At 36.2% G+C, this 19,280-nt stretch overlaps 2 protein-coding genes across 2 annotated transcripts; one reads left to right on the top strand and one right to left on the bottom strand.

The window, feature by feature from the left end:
- Positions 1–5: 5 nt before the first annotated feature.
- Positions 6–14,897, bottom strand: LOC135666436 (cyclin-T1-3-like; the record flags this gene model as incomplete). The annotated part of the gene is made up of 7 exons (XM_065178003.1): positions 14,638–14,897; positions 10,029–10,357; positions 6,595–6,676; positions 2,669–2,803; positions 1,555–1,730; positions 1,320–1,471; positions 6–52 (listed from the first exon to the last, which is right to left on the bottom strand). Coding segments are annotated over exons 2-7 (819 nt in total), but the record flags the coding sequence as incomplete, so codon positions are not given.
- A 271-nt stretch (positions 14,898–15,168) lies between these two features.
- Positions 15,169–19,253, top strand: LOC135666437 (soluble inorganic pyrophosphatase 6, chloroplastic-like; the record flags this gene model as incomplete). The annotated part of the gene is made up of 4 exons (XM_065178004.1): positions 15,169–15,695; positions 17,186–17,286; positions 17,397–17,578; positions 19,129–19,253. Coding segments are annotated over exons 1-4 (830 nt in total), but the record flags the coding sequence as incomplete, so codon positions are not given.
- Between the last annotated feature and the right edge of the window lie 27 nt (positions 19,254–19,280).

Raw genomic sequence — 19,280 nt, 5'->3', positions numbered from 1 at the left:
GTTGGTGCCGGACGGTTTTGCTCATAAAGTTCCAACATTTGGTTGCTAATCTCTGAAAGAAGACAAATCTGAAAATTAAGGCAATATTAAGAAAATATATAAAAGAAAATCAGGAAAAAGAACTAATTCATTACAGTAGACAATACAAACAATAAATTAAAACGGAAAAAGGCAGAATGTGGTCAGACCGGTTCAACTAATGAGCCAGCTAGCTGAGTGTTCTCACAAACTAGAACAAAGAACTGGTCAGACTGGTTCAGACCGCCTGGTATGTACCAGTCTGAGTGCACTAGTTTCGTTCAAAACCAGGTTTAGATTTTTTCCATTTTTTGATTTGACATAGACAGCTTTTCTTTTAGTTTATTTTCCTCCCATGCTCCTCTCCTGATTCTCTCTTGATGCACCACAAGCTGCTTTGCCACTGTCGCCCATTTCCTCACTTTGCCACCTTCCACCATCTCCGATAATTCTCTTCCTCCTGGCTTCTCCACCTCTTTCTCTTTGGTCTGTGTCAACCAGTATGACAGTGTCCCATCTAGTAGGCTAGTATGTACTGGACCCAAACTAGTCTGGCCAAGGACCAATACGATTCTCGAACCAAAACTTAAATCCTTGGTAATTGCCATCAGTCAATGCAAAGAAAAAAAAAGGATAGAAGCTAACTACTGCAAAAAAGCAGTCTGACATTTTACTAGTCAAACAAAACAAGGCACCCAATTGAAACAAGAGACTATTGAAGAACAGACGCATATACACACACAAAGATGTAGAACCCGCACAAGAAAAAAAAAAGACAAAAAAGGGGAATATCATCTTATAAAAACACACAAAGAAAAGATGTCCATGAACAAGCACCTTATTTCATGTGTTTGTTCAAATGGTGTTTTCACGTTGGCTACTCTATCCATATGATGTCCTACTCATAGTAAAAAAAAAAAAAAAAGCCAAGGTCTTAGGTTCAGGAGCTGAAAACAAGCTTTTTATGCCAATTGGACATATCTCCAGAAAATAATGCTGCAACAAACAACATAGTAACAGGAGCAGACCCTCTTGATACATATAGTAACTGCATTAAAGCAAATTGACCTCAAACTACACTAGATTTTCAACAGTCAAGAACACGTAGCTAGCACTCCAATACCAAACAATGAAAATTCTTGAATACTTATTTAATTAGCACAGCAATAGCTTCAATCCAAATACACAAGTCTCTTTCTGAGGATAATGCTACAGCCAAAAATCTTATCTTATAATTGGACAGGAAAGGGGCAAAGATGTCACTATCAATCCTATCTATAGAAAATCTAATCAGACAATACCTTCCAACTGTCGAGGAGTAACATCAAATTCCTGCCACCATACCTTCTCACCATCTGAAGGAAGCTTTACTTTTAGAAACTTGGCAGCCAGGAAGATGGCACCAGCAGCTATATGATGGGGCTTAAATTGCAGGCAAAGTGAAGTACGGAGCCTGCATGGCCCTTTCCAGTGTGTAGTAAATACACATTACTGAAAGTAAGACTGGAAAGCAGAAAAAATGGTAGTTTTTCATACCCATCATTGACAAAATTCCAAGCAACTTGTGCAAGGGCATTTTGAGCTATCTTAAACTTCTTTATTGCTTCAACAAGAGGCTTGTATGGATGCTGCACATTTAAGTCAAAACCAAGAGTTGCAAGTACCAACCGTTCCCCAAGTAAAATCAGTTCTTTCTGCTGTTCATATACTTCCTGCATATGATAATATTGGATGAAGTTAGAAATTAGAATACAAGTTATCATGACAATCCTCGTAAAGTGTAAGAGGGAAAATGACAACACATACATACATACATACATAAATATTGTAAAGCCATGTCGATATGAAACAGTAGTTCTAAATGTAATTCTCTAACTACAAATGCTAAAAAATGAGAAATTAACATGCCCCAATAAAATAACTGGTTAATTTGAGCCATATTATTTATCGAAATACAATCAAATCTCAGCCACTGCATGGACAAACCTCAAATTAACCTCTCATGAATGTATTTTCTAAGATCTTAAATACCTTAAATGCGATGAAGTTCAATAAAGATAAAAATTTTTCCTAAATAAACTGCCATGATAGTCAGCATTAGTGCAGAACAGATTGCAAAATGGGAAGTTTTCCCTTGTTATCATTAGTTCTCTTTTTTAAGATAAACACTTATTTTCTTTGGTAAAAAGCACATCATTTTAAGTATTCTAAATTTCTTACGGTGAAAAAGAGAACTATCAGATATCTATAACTTACAGTAATAAGAATCGAGTGGAGGAAAACACACGTGTGTTATCAAAATATTGGAAGGCTACTTTCTTATAACTTCAAGAAGTTGATGTTTATTGACATACAAGCGGTAAAAGCCTTCAAAATTTAAATTTTAAAAGCCAAGCCAATTGAATAAAAAAAAGTCTGAAGGAACTTACTAATTGTTGTGTTATGCATAATTAATCCAAGAAGACCAGATATCAATTTACCGATGCAGAATCTCAAAAGTTGATAATTTGATATTTACAAGAAAAACAACAAAACAATCTGCAGAGAGTGAACATACCAATAATGGGCACCTAACACATCTACAAAGAATAACAATTAACAAAATGAAAGGAAGGAGTTAATTTTAAGTACTAGAGATCACCAGTCTTACCCTCTGTTTGATTCTTTGGACTGCAGCAGGATCCTTTTTATGCATAATCTCATAAGAAACGAGAATGACGTCCTTCAATGGTCGAGGAGTTTCTTCCACCTTTCCCGCCAAAAACATGCAAACAGTAGCAATGGTCTGAAAAACATCATGAACATGAAAGATTAAGATTCAAAAAGATAGATGACCCAAAGTTCACCACTAACAAGAAGTGGAAAGAAAGGTGCATTTACTTGGTAAAAAGTTTGTACTAACAAATAACTATAAGTTAAAAATAAGAATGATTCCCCAACAAGCTACAAGAAACTAAAAAGAATCAACCAGCTTAAAATCTACTAATTGCATACACAAGAACCAAGACAATTGGTTCAAGCAAAGAAATGATTTTCATTACAAGTGCACATGCCATACAGCAGCTAGCACAGTAATCGTCACACTGATGCATGCTCTTTTACTTCGGATGTCAATTGGTTTTTGTATATTGTGGGGAAGGCCAGAGTGACATTGGTAGTGAAAAGTATCAAGAGACTGATCACATCATTTAATGACATGCTGGTGTAATACAAAATATTTGATGTATGAGATCCACTGTTTTGTTCATGTGATCAAAGCTTAGCATCTCTCAATCATAGAGGAATCTGATAGAATGTCTGGATTCCAATACACATGTGAAGTGCGAACATGGATCATTCATCATTGTGTTGTATTGACAAGATAAAAAAGCACAGCCCAGCACAAAGAGGCACCCACCAGCGTAGGGTTTCGGATGGATCAAGTGCACAATTTTACCTCTCTACAAATGAAGAAACAATTTTCATAAGTCAAGGTCAGCTAGGTTGTAAAGGAGCACCGTACAGCAGCTCCAAAACTTGTCCTCTTAGTTATAATCAAATATACAAGGCTATGATCAAGAGAGTCTAGATTCAGTACAAGTGTCTGGGATTAAATTAAAATATAAAACGTTAATATATTTAAATATCATATATTTTTAATGTTTTTAATTATAAACTTTGTTTTATACTTGTGAGGAAAATTAAATTACTTTCAAGATTATTTAAAGCTGACAACATTTTAATTTCAGTAGTATCTTTGTTTCTCCTCTATCTTTTCCACCTCTTCTGTCATGTTCTTCTGTTCTCTTCTTCTACTATCTTTTTTTTTTCTCTCTTTGATTAAGTTATGATAAAGATGCTACAAATTTGGTATTAGTACATCCTCCCTCCATGGGTTTCAAATTCTATTTAAACAATGTCCAGATTAATTGCACTCATCGCCATTCTCTCGCCTCTCCAAAATCCTTAATCCTTCTGTTGCTCTATCTATTTCAAAGCTGGACAGCTTAGGCGTGGCGATAACACAAAATGATGACAGCAGTGGCTATGAAAAGCAACACTGGTGGTGGCACAATAGAGGTCTGAGTTACTACTACTATCCTCTTTTCCTTCTTGTTTGAGCCCAGAAAACCTAGGTGAGATCCCATGCTTCTCAGTGGACACTGGATGAGGCGTTCCATAGGCTAGCAAATCAGTTGAGGTGCTAATCACTCATCTTTCACCTCTCCTCTCCTCCCTCTGCTACCTCTATTATGCTCTCTCTCCCATTTTCTTTTGCCTTCTGTCTTCTCTCCACATGGCTTAATTAATCAATTTAACAAAAACAATTCAAAACTACATTCCCGATATAATGATAATTGTAGGTATATGTCAGAGGAATCATCACCAAGAAGCATCAACAAGGATCTTAAGTGGAATTACAACCCTAATGTTATTACATATTTTGCCACAAAACTCCAAAAGGTAAAATATTTTTTAAGAAAGGCATCAAGCTCCTACTCTGATACAATGATATAAAACTCATATTTTGATTGAAGTTGCTATTTATAATTACCTTTATCCTTAATATATTTCTTTTTTTTTGGAAGATAAGTTTATTGTTTTGCACAGATGAACTCCTAAAGCCTCAAGTGATAAGGATTCTTGGTGTTTTATAACACCTAGTCTCTTAACAACATTCGTACCAAGGGCCAGCCATTGTCATTGCTTATTGCTCAATCTTTGTCATTAAGGATCAGCTGTTTTTGGCCTAGAATAGATGAATACTGCCAATTCTTATATGAGACAGGGTGACTCTCATTCTTTGTCAGTAAAGGATCAGACAATTTTGGCCCAAATTAGTTGAATCCAGCCAGTTCTCAAACAAGGCAGGTTGACACTTGATCGAATCCAAATAATTCCAATCACAGCAGAGGCAGATTTATACCATCATAAATTTCGTGTTCACATGGGCATAGCTGAGGATAGTGAGTCTAAGCATCAAAGGGAACCTCACAGTGAACCATCATTCAAGAAAAGAGAGTCTAAAATAGAAAAGAAATATTCAAGAATCAATTGGCAGACTGAATAATGAGGCAATCCAGTTTGCACAAGTTCAATCACAAATATAGGGTAAGAAAACATAAAGATTCATTTTCACTATTGTGCAAGTGTATCACCTAAAATTAACATGTCAACCCATTAAGAAATCTCAAAACAGGGGTCATGGTCCAGTTAGACTCAATACCAGTAGAATCCCATTTGTACTTTAGCCTAAAGAAGCTCCATATCAATCAAGCCTAAACTCCCCCCCCCCAATCAGCCCAATCCCATCTAATTCAATCCTATTGAGCTCCAACACTCATCAGCCCAACACCATTCAAGCTCGTCAGATCCTGATTAGACCGATGATTGAAGCCTGACGAGATGAATTATAACATACTGCAATATATCAGAAAGATTATAACTGCTGGAGGAGTAAAGTTCCCCAATTATTGTCAAAGAGAGGACTAAGAAAGGTAAATATTTTGGTTGTACCTCAATGGTCAATTATTTGAAACACCAAAACATTGAAGATTATCAGTAGTAGTAGCAATAGTTGCTGTCGATTCGATTGTTTTATATAGTTTTCATTTTCTGTTCTTTGTGGATATTACATGAGTCCCATGTAAGGATCAAGATATTCCAGAGTTAAGTTGCTGGCAAAGGCACAAACTGCGCCAGCCATCAACAGAATATGAAGTGTCAGGCTGTGCAGGGCTTTTGGTTCAAAGCACCAGTATATATCCTATATGATCTGGCAGCACTTAAAACCTTGGGATGCCATATAAAATTAGCTACATTAATACTTTATAACTAGTATGGTAAATAAAAAGTATCTATTACTAATCACATAAACTTGGGTACAAAGAGGTGTATATGAAACCCAGAAGAATCTCAGGCTCAGTATGGGAAACAAGTATACTCTGGAGCATCCAATCACAATCTTGACCCCAAAAAGGGGAAAAAATACAACCTGCATCTTCAATTCAACTATTTTCTTTGGACAACAGGTTAAAAGCTGTTTATATCTGGTCAACATATCCTTGATCATTCCAATTTCATTTTCCAGTTAGTGGCTGTGAACTGAAGCATCACATTTCACAATGGGACACAGCAATGTAACAAATAAAAACATGCTCTTGTACTAAGTTGCTAAAATGTCTATGCAGATGTAGACATCTCTATGAGCTTGCAATAAGAATAAACATTTCTGACATAAATAGAATGGACTAAAAGCAGTTACAAGTACTAGCAGAAAAATTTATTATATATAAGTAATCTCTAGGACTGGCAACTTTCACTACTATTACAAAATAGGGTAACTTCTCTACAAACAAAATTGTATATTACTAACTGACTTAAAAAAAAAAGAGATAACTATTAGTTTTGCATTTAGATAAAAGAAGTTCTGAAGTCCATGCAGTCTGAATTTAAGATCATGTACTGCACAAGGTATGAAAAGTTCATGAGTTGATAGTCTACCACAAATGAAAGAAAAAAATGATCCACGAGTTACTATTTTAAATATGAAAAGCATATATAATGATGGGTCCAAATAAGGCAAGTAATACTTACTCTCCTATCATTTTTTGCATGTGATTGGCGAAGAAAAAAACGGTGACAGAATACAATTGCAGTAGCTATTGTTACTTGCGGTCTGCACAGAAATGTTTAAGCTTAATTCTCAATTCTAATGACAAGAATAAGACAGAAAAATACTGCAATAGAAGCTAAAAACTTTTTATCAAAGTTTTCCCACAAGACCCTAATAAGAAACGTGTAAAAAAGAACAAGCAGGAACCATTACCAAGATATATAGGAATGTTTACATGGCTCCATATCCATCACTGAGACTAGGATTTATTTGTCATTAGTTAAATTGTGTTAATATCTTATTACTGTTTCTAAACCGACTCTTTATATTGTCTTCTTCTCTCTCTCAAAATTCCTCCAAATCAAGGAATGAAACTTTGGATACTTGACCCATAACAGTTAATGACCCATTCAAACATACCGACTTACCGTACGATAGCATGTACTGTGGTTCATTCTACAGTGAGAGGGGAGGCAGTGGAAGGAAGAAAGAAGTGCAAGAAGGCAAAAAAAAGAAAGGAGAAGGAAAGAAGGTGGCAGTGGACAAGGAAGATGAGGATAAGGATAAGTACTGGAGAGGAGGCATGCAGCAGGCAGCTGTAGAGCGATAATGCAGAGAGGCAGATGGCCTTGTGAGTCACAAGACCTAGACCTAAAAGGCATGAGGCCTTTTAAACAAAAAGCCCTCAAAACCATCCATTGCTTGCTAAAAAAGAAAAAAAAAAAGAAACAAACCAGACTACATTAAAAGAGGTGGTCCATGTCTAGATTTATGCCTGACCAGCAGATACCAGTTGACACGAAACAGTCCTAGCAAAACTGAAATCCCTGCTCCAAATTAAAATCAACCCACTCCATATTACAATTGCATTTACATATTTGCTTTACACGTCCACACAACCTTCATTAACTCCTTCATTTGTTCCTAGAGTAGTAGTAACCAAGTGCTTGGGGATATAATTGTCTGTCATTTGATATTTTCAATGGAAACTCCTTATATTCATCTCATCATCCCCATACTTTAGCATTTTGGATATAGCTAAGCTTTCTAGCCCATAAATTAGTGATGACATTATGGCTGTCCAGATTCCTTGTAATATGAGTACTCAGCATTCAGAGAACACCCAAAGATTTTTCTCCATTTTATCCAACCCAGTTTTATGGTTAACACATCATTCGATCCCTGCATTCTGTTGTACAACATATTCAAGATACCACAAATTGTGTATAAAAAGTACCTATCACATCTTTCCAATTATAACTAAAACTCGACTTCAAATACTGAGTCTTAATTCCAGTTGATAGAACACTTGTAGGCACTAAAGTTAAATTCTACTGTCATCGATCAATAATATTAAACAAATAAGTTCTATAATTGACCCTTTCACATTAAGTAAAATTGCCTTGCATTAAATCATCTTAATCAATAACTTCCTACATAGTAATATACTTGCTTCATAAGCCATATCCTCATTATTTTTGCAACTTCATTTAATTCCTTTTTCTTTCTATATAATATTACCAAAATATGTTCCCTTCATTCATCAATCATTTTCTTAATTGCATTTGCCACATAAACTACTTGTCCAAGTTAGCTTTAGTCATTCATACACTTGCATATGACTATGGGGATAACTTCAGGCATGGCTCTCATTCCACCCAGTCAATGGCACAAACCGGGGCATCTGCCTCCAGAACAGCATGTATATTCAAATCTTTAAAATACGTTTTGCAATATGTGCCAGTACACAAACACATACTGAACCAGTTAATTCCTAGCCTTAACATAGTGACTCTATACTCAAAAACATTTTTCATTAAGTTACTTGTAAAAATAACTCTTCTATAAAAGGGCAACTTGGTCCACACCCTTCCTCCTCCTCCTCCTCTCTTTCTTTCCACTTCCATGTGGTGCAGTCTACAAAAGCAGTAGAATAGATTTGATGTTTTTCAGGGCTGTTCAGCTCCAACAGCACTCCAGAAGATCACAGCATGTCAGAGGCAGCATTTTTTAGTCAAATGGTGAGACTTCACCAAATAGATATGATGCAAGTAGTCTTCAATCTGCGAGCAAACTCTTGCAACGTTCAGAACTAAGAGATCCATCTTCTAGCAACTTCGGGGAAAAAAAAACTGCTGCTGTTCACCTTATCTTAAGAGAAAATTTCGGCACAAGGTTAAATCTATGCTGATTTGAGTTAAAAATAAATTTAGAACTGAAAGAAAGAATTAGGGGAAACAAAGAGAAAGGAGAATAAAGGAGAGAAAACAGACGACAAATAATGGCATACAGACTTAAGAAGTCACAACTTTGTTTCTTATTCAAAGAAACTAATTGATTTTCCCTCAACAGCAATTCTTACAATAATAATATTTTTTTCCAACCAGAGTCTATACTGGTAAGAGTTCCTATCGGGTAAGTCCATGGGGTATGCTTAAAATTTTTTAATACTAATAGAAAGGTATATCCTATCAACTAGTAAAACTAAAAGCAAATCTGTCACACAAAAGCTTGATCAACAAGATATTATATGAGATATGATTATAAAGACTAAGCAGAAATATCATGTTTAGAACTAGCTTGATTAACTAGACATGAAAGAATCAGACAGTTAATGGAAGTACTCCCACAATATTCCACAATATCTGAGCTGTGTGATGCCATAATGGTGTGACTCGTGCAGAGGTGGAAGACCTTCATTCTTGAGAATCAATCTTTAAGACATTATTATCTTTCCCTTCTCTCTTTTCCTTCCTCTATTCCAAAAAGATATATATTTTCTATGCTAGTTATGAACTTGTCTGACATAATCAATCTTAGTAAAAGATGACACCATTAATGAAATGACTTTATAGCCATTTTAAGATACAAGATGCAATAGATGAAACCTCATTCTTTAAAGATCTATATAAACCCATCTTATTCTATGACTTACTGCTTATTAAGAATTTAAAATTTTCACCAGATTTTGCAAAGACTGACAGCCACCACATTTGTCTTTATAATGAAGACATGATATCATATTCTCGAAGCATTATTTAGTTATCAATGTCACCTTCACCTAACATTTCTTTTCCTTTTAACTCCATATGACATAAACAAAGTGGTATAAAAATATATGTGCTTTTAGTTCAAATTAAAGGAACACTTAAGATAACTAGAAATTTGAAAAAGATTTAAAAGCAGAAGCATAATTCTTACACAGGAGGTATAGCAAATAAATCATAGATTTATTAAAGCACACTTTTCTGAAAACTAAGTAACAATATAACAGATAAAGAAAAAATCTACTTTTAATAAATTATATTAGGTAATTTGGATATACTGTAAGAGGCACATCATGGTTTTACAAGAAAGACGCAAGACAGATCCAGACATGTGATTACATAAAATGAATGAGTAAAGAAACACTTACACTTTTAGTCTCATGCCTAGATCTTGCAAAAATGTGCAATAAGACTTCCGAAGATAAGTTTCTTTCTTGAGATCAATGCCATCTCTCCTAGATGGAGAGTTCTCTTCAATATCCCTACGACTTAAATACCAAGTAGCTCCAGGCAACTTATCTTCTTCATGCCTGTCATGGGAGAACCTGTAGGGACTAATCTCCACCAATTCATGATGTGAAGGATCCCCAGCCATATGAATTATGGTATCCACGTAAGTCACTCTAAAAGTTGACCTGCTTTCGAATTAAATATATCTGATAAAGCTGACTATATGAACAAATGCAACAGCAGTATTCTGCACAATGAGAAACAGTGTCAAAAAAATCAAAGAGTACAACAATTTCTTGTGCAACATTTGCATAATAAAGAAATTTAAGTTCCAGCATATGAATCTATGCATATACATATGGCCTTCAATGGTTCCACATCCATGTTAAAAGCTTAGAGAAGCAATTGAATCCAACATATGCTGCCAACTCAGCACTCTAAGAACAAGCAGTAACCTGACTTCTACGAGCCACATAACATCATCAGATGATATGCTACAATAAGCCCCTCTCGGATTATATTTTCATCTAACATCCAATGTAAAGCCACACACTACATCATATGATATGTTGTAGCAACTTTTTCTCAGATAATATCGCTCCAATTTCTCACAGCTACCATCCTAAGCCTGAAAACCACATGATGGTCATATTAAGATGATTTCAAGCCCAGCTGAATACAGTGTCATCAAAAGGCGCTCAGGCCTCGCCTCAAAAGTCGCCGTGCAAGGCACCATTTGCTGCAGGACATCTTTAGATTTTTTTTTTTTTAATTATTAGTTTAGGGACTGGGCCGACTGGCAACATCTAGAACATTTCCTATTTTATTTTCAATATTAATTATAAAGAAAAAATAAAGTAACTGAAGAAAAAGGAAAAAAAAATATCCAACTACAAGAAAGGAAGACTATTAAGAACCAACAACAAAGTTACGCCAAGTCGAATCTAAAAATTAATCTTTCTACAAAGAATTCAAAATATAATTTATTTGATTATGTTTTCTTCCTTATTTTTTTTTCTTTTCTTCTTGTACTTAGGCCTATACAAAAGAGGCCATAAGATTGTAATAAGCTTATTAGAGAATGAATCAAAAAATTAAATTAAGTTCTTTTACCACATAATGTGAGGATATTAATATAGATTAATGGTATTAGATATTTGTTGTAAAAAATAAAAAAAAGTACAAAATTTTAATAGGATTAGATGGTAGAATTTTTAAAGATAATAATGTACGGATTTCTAAGAATAGAATCTAAAGATAGACGGTTTGGATCTTAGACGAGGATAATATTAATATTATTTGGAGTATGATAGCTAACATAATTAGGTGTTTAACAATCGAGATTCTTGGTAAAACTAAAGGTAGAGGTGTTAAGTCAATAGAAAGTTAGTGTTCAAAAAGCAATTATCAATAAAAGATCATACTTTAAAGCAAGGTATGCAATATCGTACCGTACCGATGTTTCGAGGTTGGCTCGGTATGGTACGATACCGGCGCACCGAGCCGTACACCCGGGTTTACCGAGAGATTTCCTCTTACTGTAGCACTGTAGCACTGCTATAGTACAGCACGGTAGCACTGTAGCACGGTCCGTCCGGTAGCGAGCGGTCCGCGTACCGATATGCTGTCAGACTGATACGTACCGCTCATACCGGGCGGTACCATTCGAAATTGCATACCATGCTTTAAAGATTGGTAAAATTGCAAAAATAGGAAAAAATTAAAAGATATTTAAAATCTAAATAAGCGACTAAAAGAACCAAAGTATGGAAAGATATAAAACTTATGATAATTTTTATAATATGTTGAAATAACATAGGAAAAAAAATGTTGAATTGTTAAAGCTAGGAAAAAAAAGTGTAAAAACTTAGGTAACATTAGATGTATTAAAAATGATTATCAAATAATACTTGTTAATGATAACAAATTTAAGGAAAGATGAAGAAATTATTTTTATAAATCATTTAATGAACATTCCACAAATAATAACTTTAATGATAGATAATAGTGGTAGATTTAATAATCATAGATTTGTTCATAAAAATAGAGTTAGTGAAGTCAATAGCTTAGAGTGCAGGACATGATGGTATTTCTATTGAGGTTTGAAAAAGTATAGGAGATGTGATGTAAAACAAAGACATACTTGCTCGGACTTGTACCAATACATCTAGGATGGGTCCAATACCCGAGATTAACGTCGTTGTATTGCTCCTACCACCAAAATGAATAACATGAGTCAACGATCACTAGATCAATGACCTCGACGAGATGAGACTATTTATTAACCTGTTGTGTATGTAGACCCATGCAACAAATTACTCCCACAATGTTTGATACTGATATACAATGTGCCATTAATGCAATACCGTGGTAGCAATTATCATTGCATCATCGCTCTTATGGCATGTATGATTGTGGTTGCTATGACTATGGAGGATGGAGTGAAGTTGTGATTATCATCACTACTCTACTGTTGTGTATTTAATAGAGAAAAATGACCAATTTCCACCATGCTTCTGTTGGTCATGATATCCACTATAGTACTAGGAAAGTTGAGAATAAGTTGAATAGGTGCTTTTGTCTACATTGGGCAAGCTCTGTCGCATCTGAGAAAGATCATCCATTGCTTGCCCTTTCCCTTATCTTTGTGACCACAAACAAATTGTGTGGATCCTCATGCTTCATGATCTGAATTCTAGTTGGCATGAGTGAAATACTACTCGGTCCGTCCACCATCTTGACTCTTTGAATACAAGTCAACAACAACCAATGTTTTTGAAGGCAAATAGAGAAGAATATAAGCCTTTTACCCAAAGCAAGAGATTGAGGTTGAGAATGAGACTAACAAAGAGGGTGAGTGAGAGTGAGATAAGAGGAGAGGAGGGTGAAGAGGATATGTTTAAACACCCAAAAAGAGGCTCCAACAGTTAGACGGGTTGAAATGACCAAAATATGACCATTACCAACCAGTACAATCGATAAATCATGTGTACCATTTGGTACACCTCAGAAACAAACTAGTACACTTGTACCAGCCTTGTTACGGCACTATATCAATAATCCCTGAACCAAACAGCAATTGAACCAACTATTAATTGTACTGTCTTGAACCAATCGAAATTGTGAACCTTTATATCAACCAACAACGAGTGGGAGAATATTGATAAATAATCATTCTTATCAGTTTAATACTTTATGTCACCATCATAATTTTTTTATTTCTACAACTTCAACCATCTATTGTTATAGATCACAATTAACAGAAGATGACAAATTATAATAACAGACATAAAAGAAATATGAAAGGAACAACTCTTCATGGAAAAAATTCCTCCAGAAGATAACAGGAGGGAGAACAAAGACTACTAATTTAATTGACATCAATATTAAGCAGTATAAAGGGATAATAACCAGAACCACAACCTCATGCTCACAATGTCATACCTATAGCTAATTAAAGGTTTTGTGAAAAAAAAAAAGATTATCTTTTAGGATGCTGCACTTAGATATTTCAAAACAAAATTCCTACTAACTCAAAATAGAACTCTTTATCATTTATAAGACACAAAATTAAACAAAAAAACCATAAAAATAAAAGTTACAATAATGATGAAAACCATAAAACAATCACTAGAAATAGAAATATCAAATGAACTTCTGTTCTAACTATAAGTATAGCTAGCTTCTTAATGTCATCAAAATCCAAATCTTATCCTATGAATCCAATTGGCACTAACATTCAGCAGAAAATAGAGATACCCTAACGATAATCTTTTGGGTTTAAAATAAGTCATATATATAGAGCTCATTAAAAGGCTTGGTGAGAAAAACCTCCTACATAGCAAAACTGATCACCCCAAAATTTCAATTTAAACATTTGAGAATAAAACTCCTAATAACCCAAGAACTTATCTAACCTTATATATATATATCCAAATAGAACTATTTAGCATCAAGAATACAAAAATAAGACTCTAAAACACCCTAATAAATAAGGATAGATAAAATAATGAAGAAACCCTGAATAGAAATCACTAGAGAAAGAAACTTAAAACTCCCATACTAACTAGAAAACTGGCCTCTCACTACGCTCATTTAAATTGGAGTCTTTTGAACATCATCTGAGCCAGCGCCTTGTCTGGACCTACCCTTACAATGAGCAATCCAGCCTTTATCAAGACCAACCAACTAATCAACTACTGTAGAAAGCTGAGGAGCCTTTAGGTAGGGCTAAAACTCCTATTGATGGCCGAAAAACCCTTGTCTAGGGCTCGACAAGGATGAGGCCCTCATAGGGAATGCTTTAGGGCCTAACTGCTTCACAACAAAATAAGAGCAGATAAAAGGAAATTTTCTTCAATTTACAAAAGCTAGATCAAAGGAAAAAAAGGTTCTTGGCCTTCGTACTCCATGAGTATTTTCTAAAAAGTAAAATAAAGAATTAACAGATTTTCAAACCCTAAACTTCATGAGATAACTGGAAAAAGGGAAGAATGGAAGCAGCGAAGGAATAGAGAGAGGCAATACGGTGCTGTCTCTGGCGGCAGGCGGGGAAGGCAGAGAGGCGGCGAAGAACCGGCGACAACAGCAGATGCGGCGAAGAGTCCGGCGGAGAGCAGCCACGGGTGGGTCGGTTCCGTTGCTGTATCTGTGGCAGGAGGCGGAGGAGAGCTGAGGCAGGCGAAGGAGAGCAGAGGCTGGGTCGGATCGATCGATCGGGGCGGACAGTCCGTCGGCCAGCCGGCGGCGGAGAGCAACTGCGACGGAGAATTAGGGCTCGATCGGTCGGCCTCGCTCAGTTAGGTAGTGCAGGGGATATATATGCAATCATTAGTTGACTGAATCAAACCAGGTTTTCGCAGTAAGCCGCCACTTGAGCGCGGGTCAAGCTCGGTTCGGGTGCCGGTCTGCGCGAGGTCTAACGTATCGACCGGAAATCAACCCGACCAAGTGGTTTTTCGTACGCGGTTCAAACCGGCGGAATGGCAACTATTTTGGCTGTACGCCACGTGATTTGATTAACGAGGCTAGGGGTTAAGTCACGAGATTTGGTCCCGATACCTTGGTCTCTCACTTAACGAGTTGTGACGGCTGCGGCCTCACCTTCCAAATCACCGAGCACCACATCTCGCTTGCTCTCAGACTCCGGCCCCTTACTGACCCATGGCGACGGCCGCGACCGCATCCGCCACCCGCTTCACCGCCGCGGCCGGCGGCGCTTTCCATGGATTACGGTGGCGGTGCTCTCCTCCGGCCTACCAGGGCGCCATCCTCTCAGCCAGGCCGAGGGCCGTCTCCCTCACGCCCCAACGGCGCTTCGTAGCCCCATCCGCCCTCTACAAGGCCGACATCCAGACCAAGGAGGAGGGCCTCCCGGAGACACTCGATTACCGGGTCTTCTTCCTCGATGGCTCCGGCAAGAATATCTCACCGTGGCACGATGTGCCCTTGCATGTGGGAGACGGGGTCTTCAACTTCGTTGTGGAGATCCCCAAGGTGTCGAGCGCGAAGATGGAGGTGGCCACCGATGAGCCGTTCACGCCTATAAAGCAGGACACAAAGAAGGGGAAGCTTCGATACTACCCGTGAGATCATTTGCACCTCAATCACTTCTTTTATTTTCTTTCCATTTCGCTTAGTTTGCTTGGTATTTTCTTTAACTGTTAAAGTCTGAGCCTGAAGGCTTCATGGGTTCAGTTCTTGGACAGCCTGGAGTAATGCTGTGAATATGGTTTTCCCATCAAAGGGTTTGTCCTCGAAGACAGATCAAATAATTGCACTGTATGAACTTGAATTATCAGGCTCTTTTGGTGAATCCACTTAAGTAAATAAAAGGATATCCTTTTAGAACTGATAGAAAATCGCATCATTTACTATGGAGTTGGTGGACCATGTATACAATCTTAAATATGGCTATTCTTTTTTTTTTTTTGTCCTAACATACTCCCAAGTCATTTGACAATAATCACTGATATGTAATCTAGATGGAAATCATGTTGATTTACCATCTCGGATTGAATTTTAGGTTGTCAAGGGTGAAACTTTTGACAAGGTCAAGTGGTCAACATTGTTTGAGTCAACATACATCTGTGAGGTAATTTCTGTTGCTTACATATTATGAGAAGTTAAAATTCGTGTCTTGAGATGGCTTGTTCACTATCATAGACCGGTTACTGCATACTGATGAGGTGCTTTCTTGAGAAAATATCCCAAAGTGCAATGGCAACATCAAACATTGATTAGTATTAAATCTGCACGCAATTAAGAATTCAAGCAACTTATCATCAGATCAAGGATCCAAGATGCAATTGAGTTAAATTCTCTTGGTTTAATGTCCTAATATTATGATTTATCTTTAAGAATGTATTAAATTGCTTACTAGAGCTCTTTGTCTATCTTTTTATTATTTATATGATTTTTTTAAAAATAATAAAAATTTTCATTATAGTTAATAGCATATATGACACTCACACATGAGACTCATACTTCAAACCTATCACTTGCACAACAATGCACTAACCAATCCGGATGTCTCAACAGAGACTATTCATATGATTTTATTCTCTTGACCAACTATATCTATATTTGAAGGTATATTTTTTATCTCAAAATTTGCATATCAATACTCTTAAATTATCTTGGTTTAGTACAATGGATGAATCCTGTTCTTTTTACTATCAAATTACTGTGGCTTTCTAGTGTCATTGAAAAAGTTTTTTTATTAAACTCTGACGACTTGTGTACTTCATATGGATGAGATGCACATAGATGAGGAAACCAGACACCTAAATGCCTCACTTGAATATAGCATAAACAATGGGTAAATGGGATTAATCATAGCCATTGCATTAATACGAGATATTTTGTTTGATAACCATGGCCATGTCACCTGTTACAGAAACATAAGGAATCTTGCCAAAATGAGTGTCAAATTTTGTCGGTGGACCGCAGAAATAAGTTGAAAGTGCCAAATCATGCAAAAAGATTAATTGGACTTGATAGGGAGAATACACCCCACCATAAAAGTTCATGTAATTATGTAAATTTGACTGACTGTTTATTTTTTTAATTTCAGGTACAATATAAACTGGAATTATGGATTACTTCCTCAAACATGGGAAGACCCATCTTTTGCTAATGCAGAAGTTGAAGGGGCTTTTGGAGATAATGATCCAGGTTTATTAGAACCATCCCCTGTTTATGTGATACATTAATTGATTTAGATAGTCTAGCAAGAGCCCTGGTTCTGTCAGCAACATAATGACCTGGTATTCTCCATGTTCCAGTTGATGTTGTTGAGATAGGTGAAAGACGGGCTAAGATTGGTGATATCCTTAAGGTGAAACCCTTGGCAGCTTTAGCCATGATTGACGAAGGGGAGCTAGACTGGAAGATTGTTGCTATTTCATTGGATGATCCTCGAGCTTCACTTGTAAATGATGTTGATGATGTTGAGAAGCATTTTCCAGTATGTTTTTCTATTAATATAAATTTGTTGAATTTCACATCTATGTGCATCAAACTGAGAAACTCTTCCATAGTTGGTTTGTTGCCACGACCTAGTTTTTACATGATAACATCATTGCACTGTAATAGATTCAGTAATATAGATAGGTCTGAGATTTGGATTTTCTTTATCTATTGCCTCGATGCCCCTCTGGTTTCTTAGTTTGAAACGTCAAGATACAAGGCCTTAAATATCCTTGGCTGTGGATAATTAACTCTTTGGGCATCTGAAGTCCATTAACCATGCATGCACCAACTCTAACCAAACCCACTGGTTTTCCTATGTATGCCAATGAAGAACATTTTGATGTACTAAAAATTTGATAATTTTTTTCATTATATGTCTATATTTGATGCATTTGTAGATAGAAATTTGTCATTCTATGATTTTAAACTACAGAAATCAGTGTGCATATTAACAAATATCTGCACCTTTTTGTTAATGAAGTGAAATTCAGACTGAATTAGTTTTCCTGTTTGCATTAAATGTGTTGGAGACCCTTTAGATAGAGATAAAATCTAAACAGTTGTTATCTTGCATTTGTTTTGCATTAGGATTTTCTGCTAGTTTGGAATTAAATATTACTTGTAGAGGTACCTAGTTGTTTGTCACTTGTAAGGGTTTGTATATTAAGTTCTTAGAATTGTTATATTGAACTAAAGAGTAGTATTAGCATGAACATTAGACTTAATTGGGGTTCCAGAGTTTTCCAGTGTCATTTGATAGACAATCTACATTGTCAATTGGTAAAAAAGGGCAATCATTGCTGAGTCTCCTGCAGGTTCAAGATTTAGGGAGATCCCCAGTGTGTACAGCCTTTACCCCTGCAAGCAAAGGGGTTGTTTTCATGACTCAAACACTGGGCACTAAATCCACAACAGAGCATCTTTATTGTAGTGCAAAGGCTTATTTTATCCAGACCACATTGTCGGTTATGCTGTCTGAATATGCAAACCAACAGAAAATTGTCTTAGCACATATTCTGTCTTTCACATAGGGCCACCAATATTGTACAGTTCCAACTGCTTGGTGCTTAATGCATATTATGTTTGTGTGTTTTCTGAGCCAGTACAAGAAATTAAAAGTGTTCTGTCATGCTAAACCTTCTGAACTGATATTCGCCATCAACTGGTTGGATTCTTTTTGTTGTTTTATGATATTTGCATTCTAGAACAGGGTAAAACTGGAAAAAGTGGTGTCCATGATTTCTCTGTGTTGTTCAGTTGAACATGACATGACTGTCACATTTCAAAAGATTCATACATTGAGAAAACAATGTTCTAACCTTGATTTTAAAATATCATTAAGTTTGAAGGGATCCAATTCAGCCTTTTTCTGGAGATAATTGTGATTTTGTGAATTCTGTTAATAAATTTCACTTCTTTCCTTCTATTGATCTTTCAGTGGATGAGTTGATAGTGAAGCACAACAAACAACTGCTGTTTTCGTTGTGCTTATTCATATTCTTTGAGGTTGATTATTTGGTACCCACTGGCTTGCCATTGCTTTAGGGAACTCTTACTGCTATAAGAGACTGGTTCAGAGACTACAAGATTCCAGATGGAAAGCCTGCTAATAAATTTGGTCTTGGAAACAAAGCTGCAAACAAGGTAATTCTCTTATTGTTCTCTTTATGGTCTCTATATTGTAGTATTAGAATCTT

Source organism: Musa acuminata, unplaced genomic scaffold, assembly GCF_036884655.1.
Source record: "Musa acuminata AAA Group cultivar baxijiao unplaced genomic scaffold, Cavendish_Baxijiao_AAA HiC_scaffold_1101, whole genome shotgun sequence".
NCBI classification, from domain to species: Eukaryota; Viridiplantae; Streptophyta; class Magnoliopsida; order Zingiberales; family Musaceae; genus Musa; species Musa acuminata.
The sequence above is the reverse complement of the archived record's forward strand: the minus strand, read 5'-3'. Positions and strand labels throughout refer to the sequence as shown.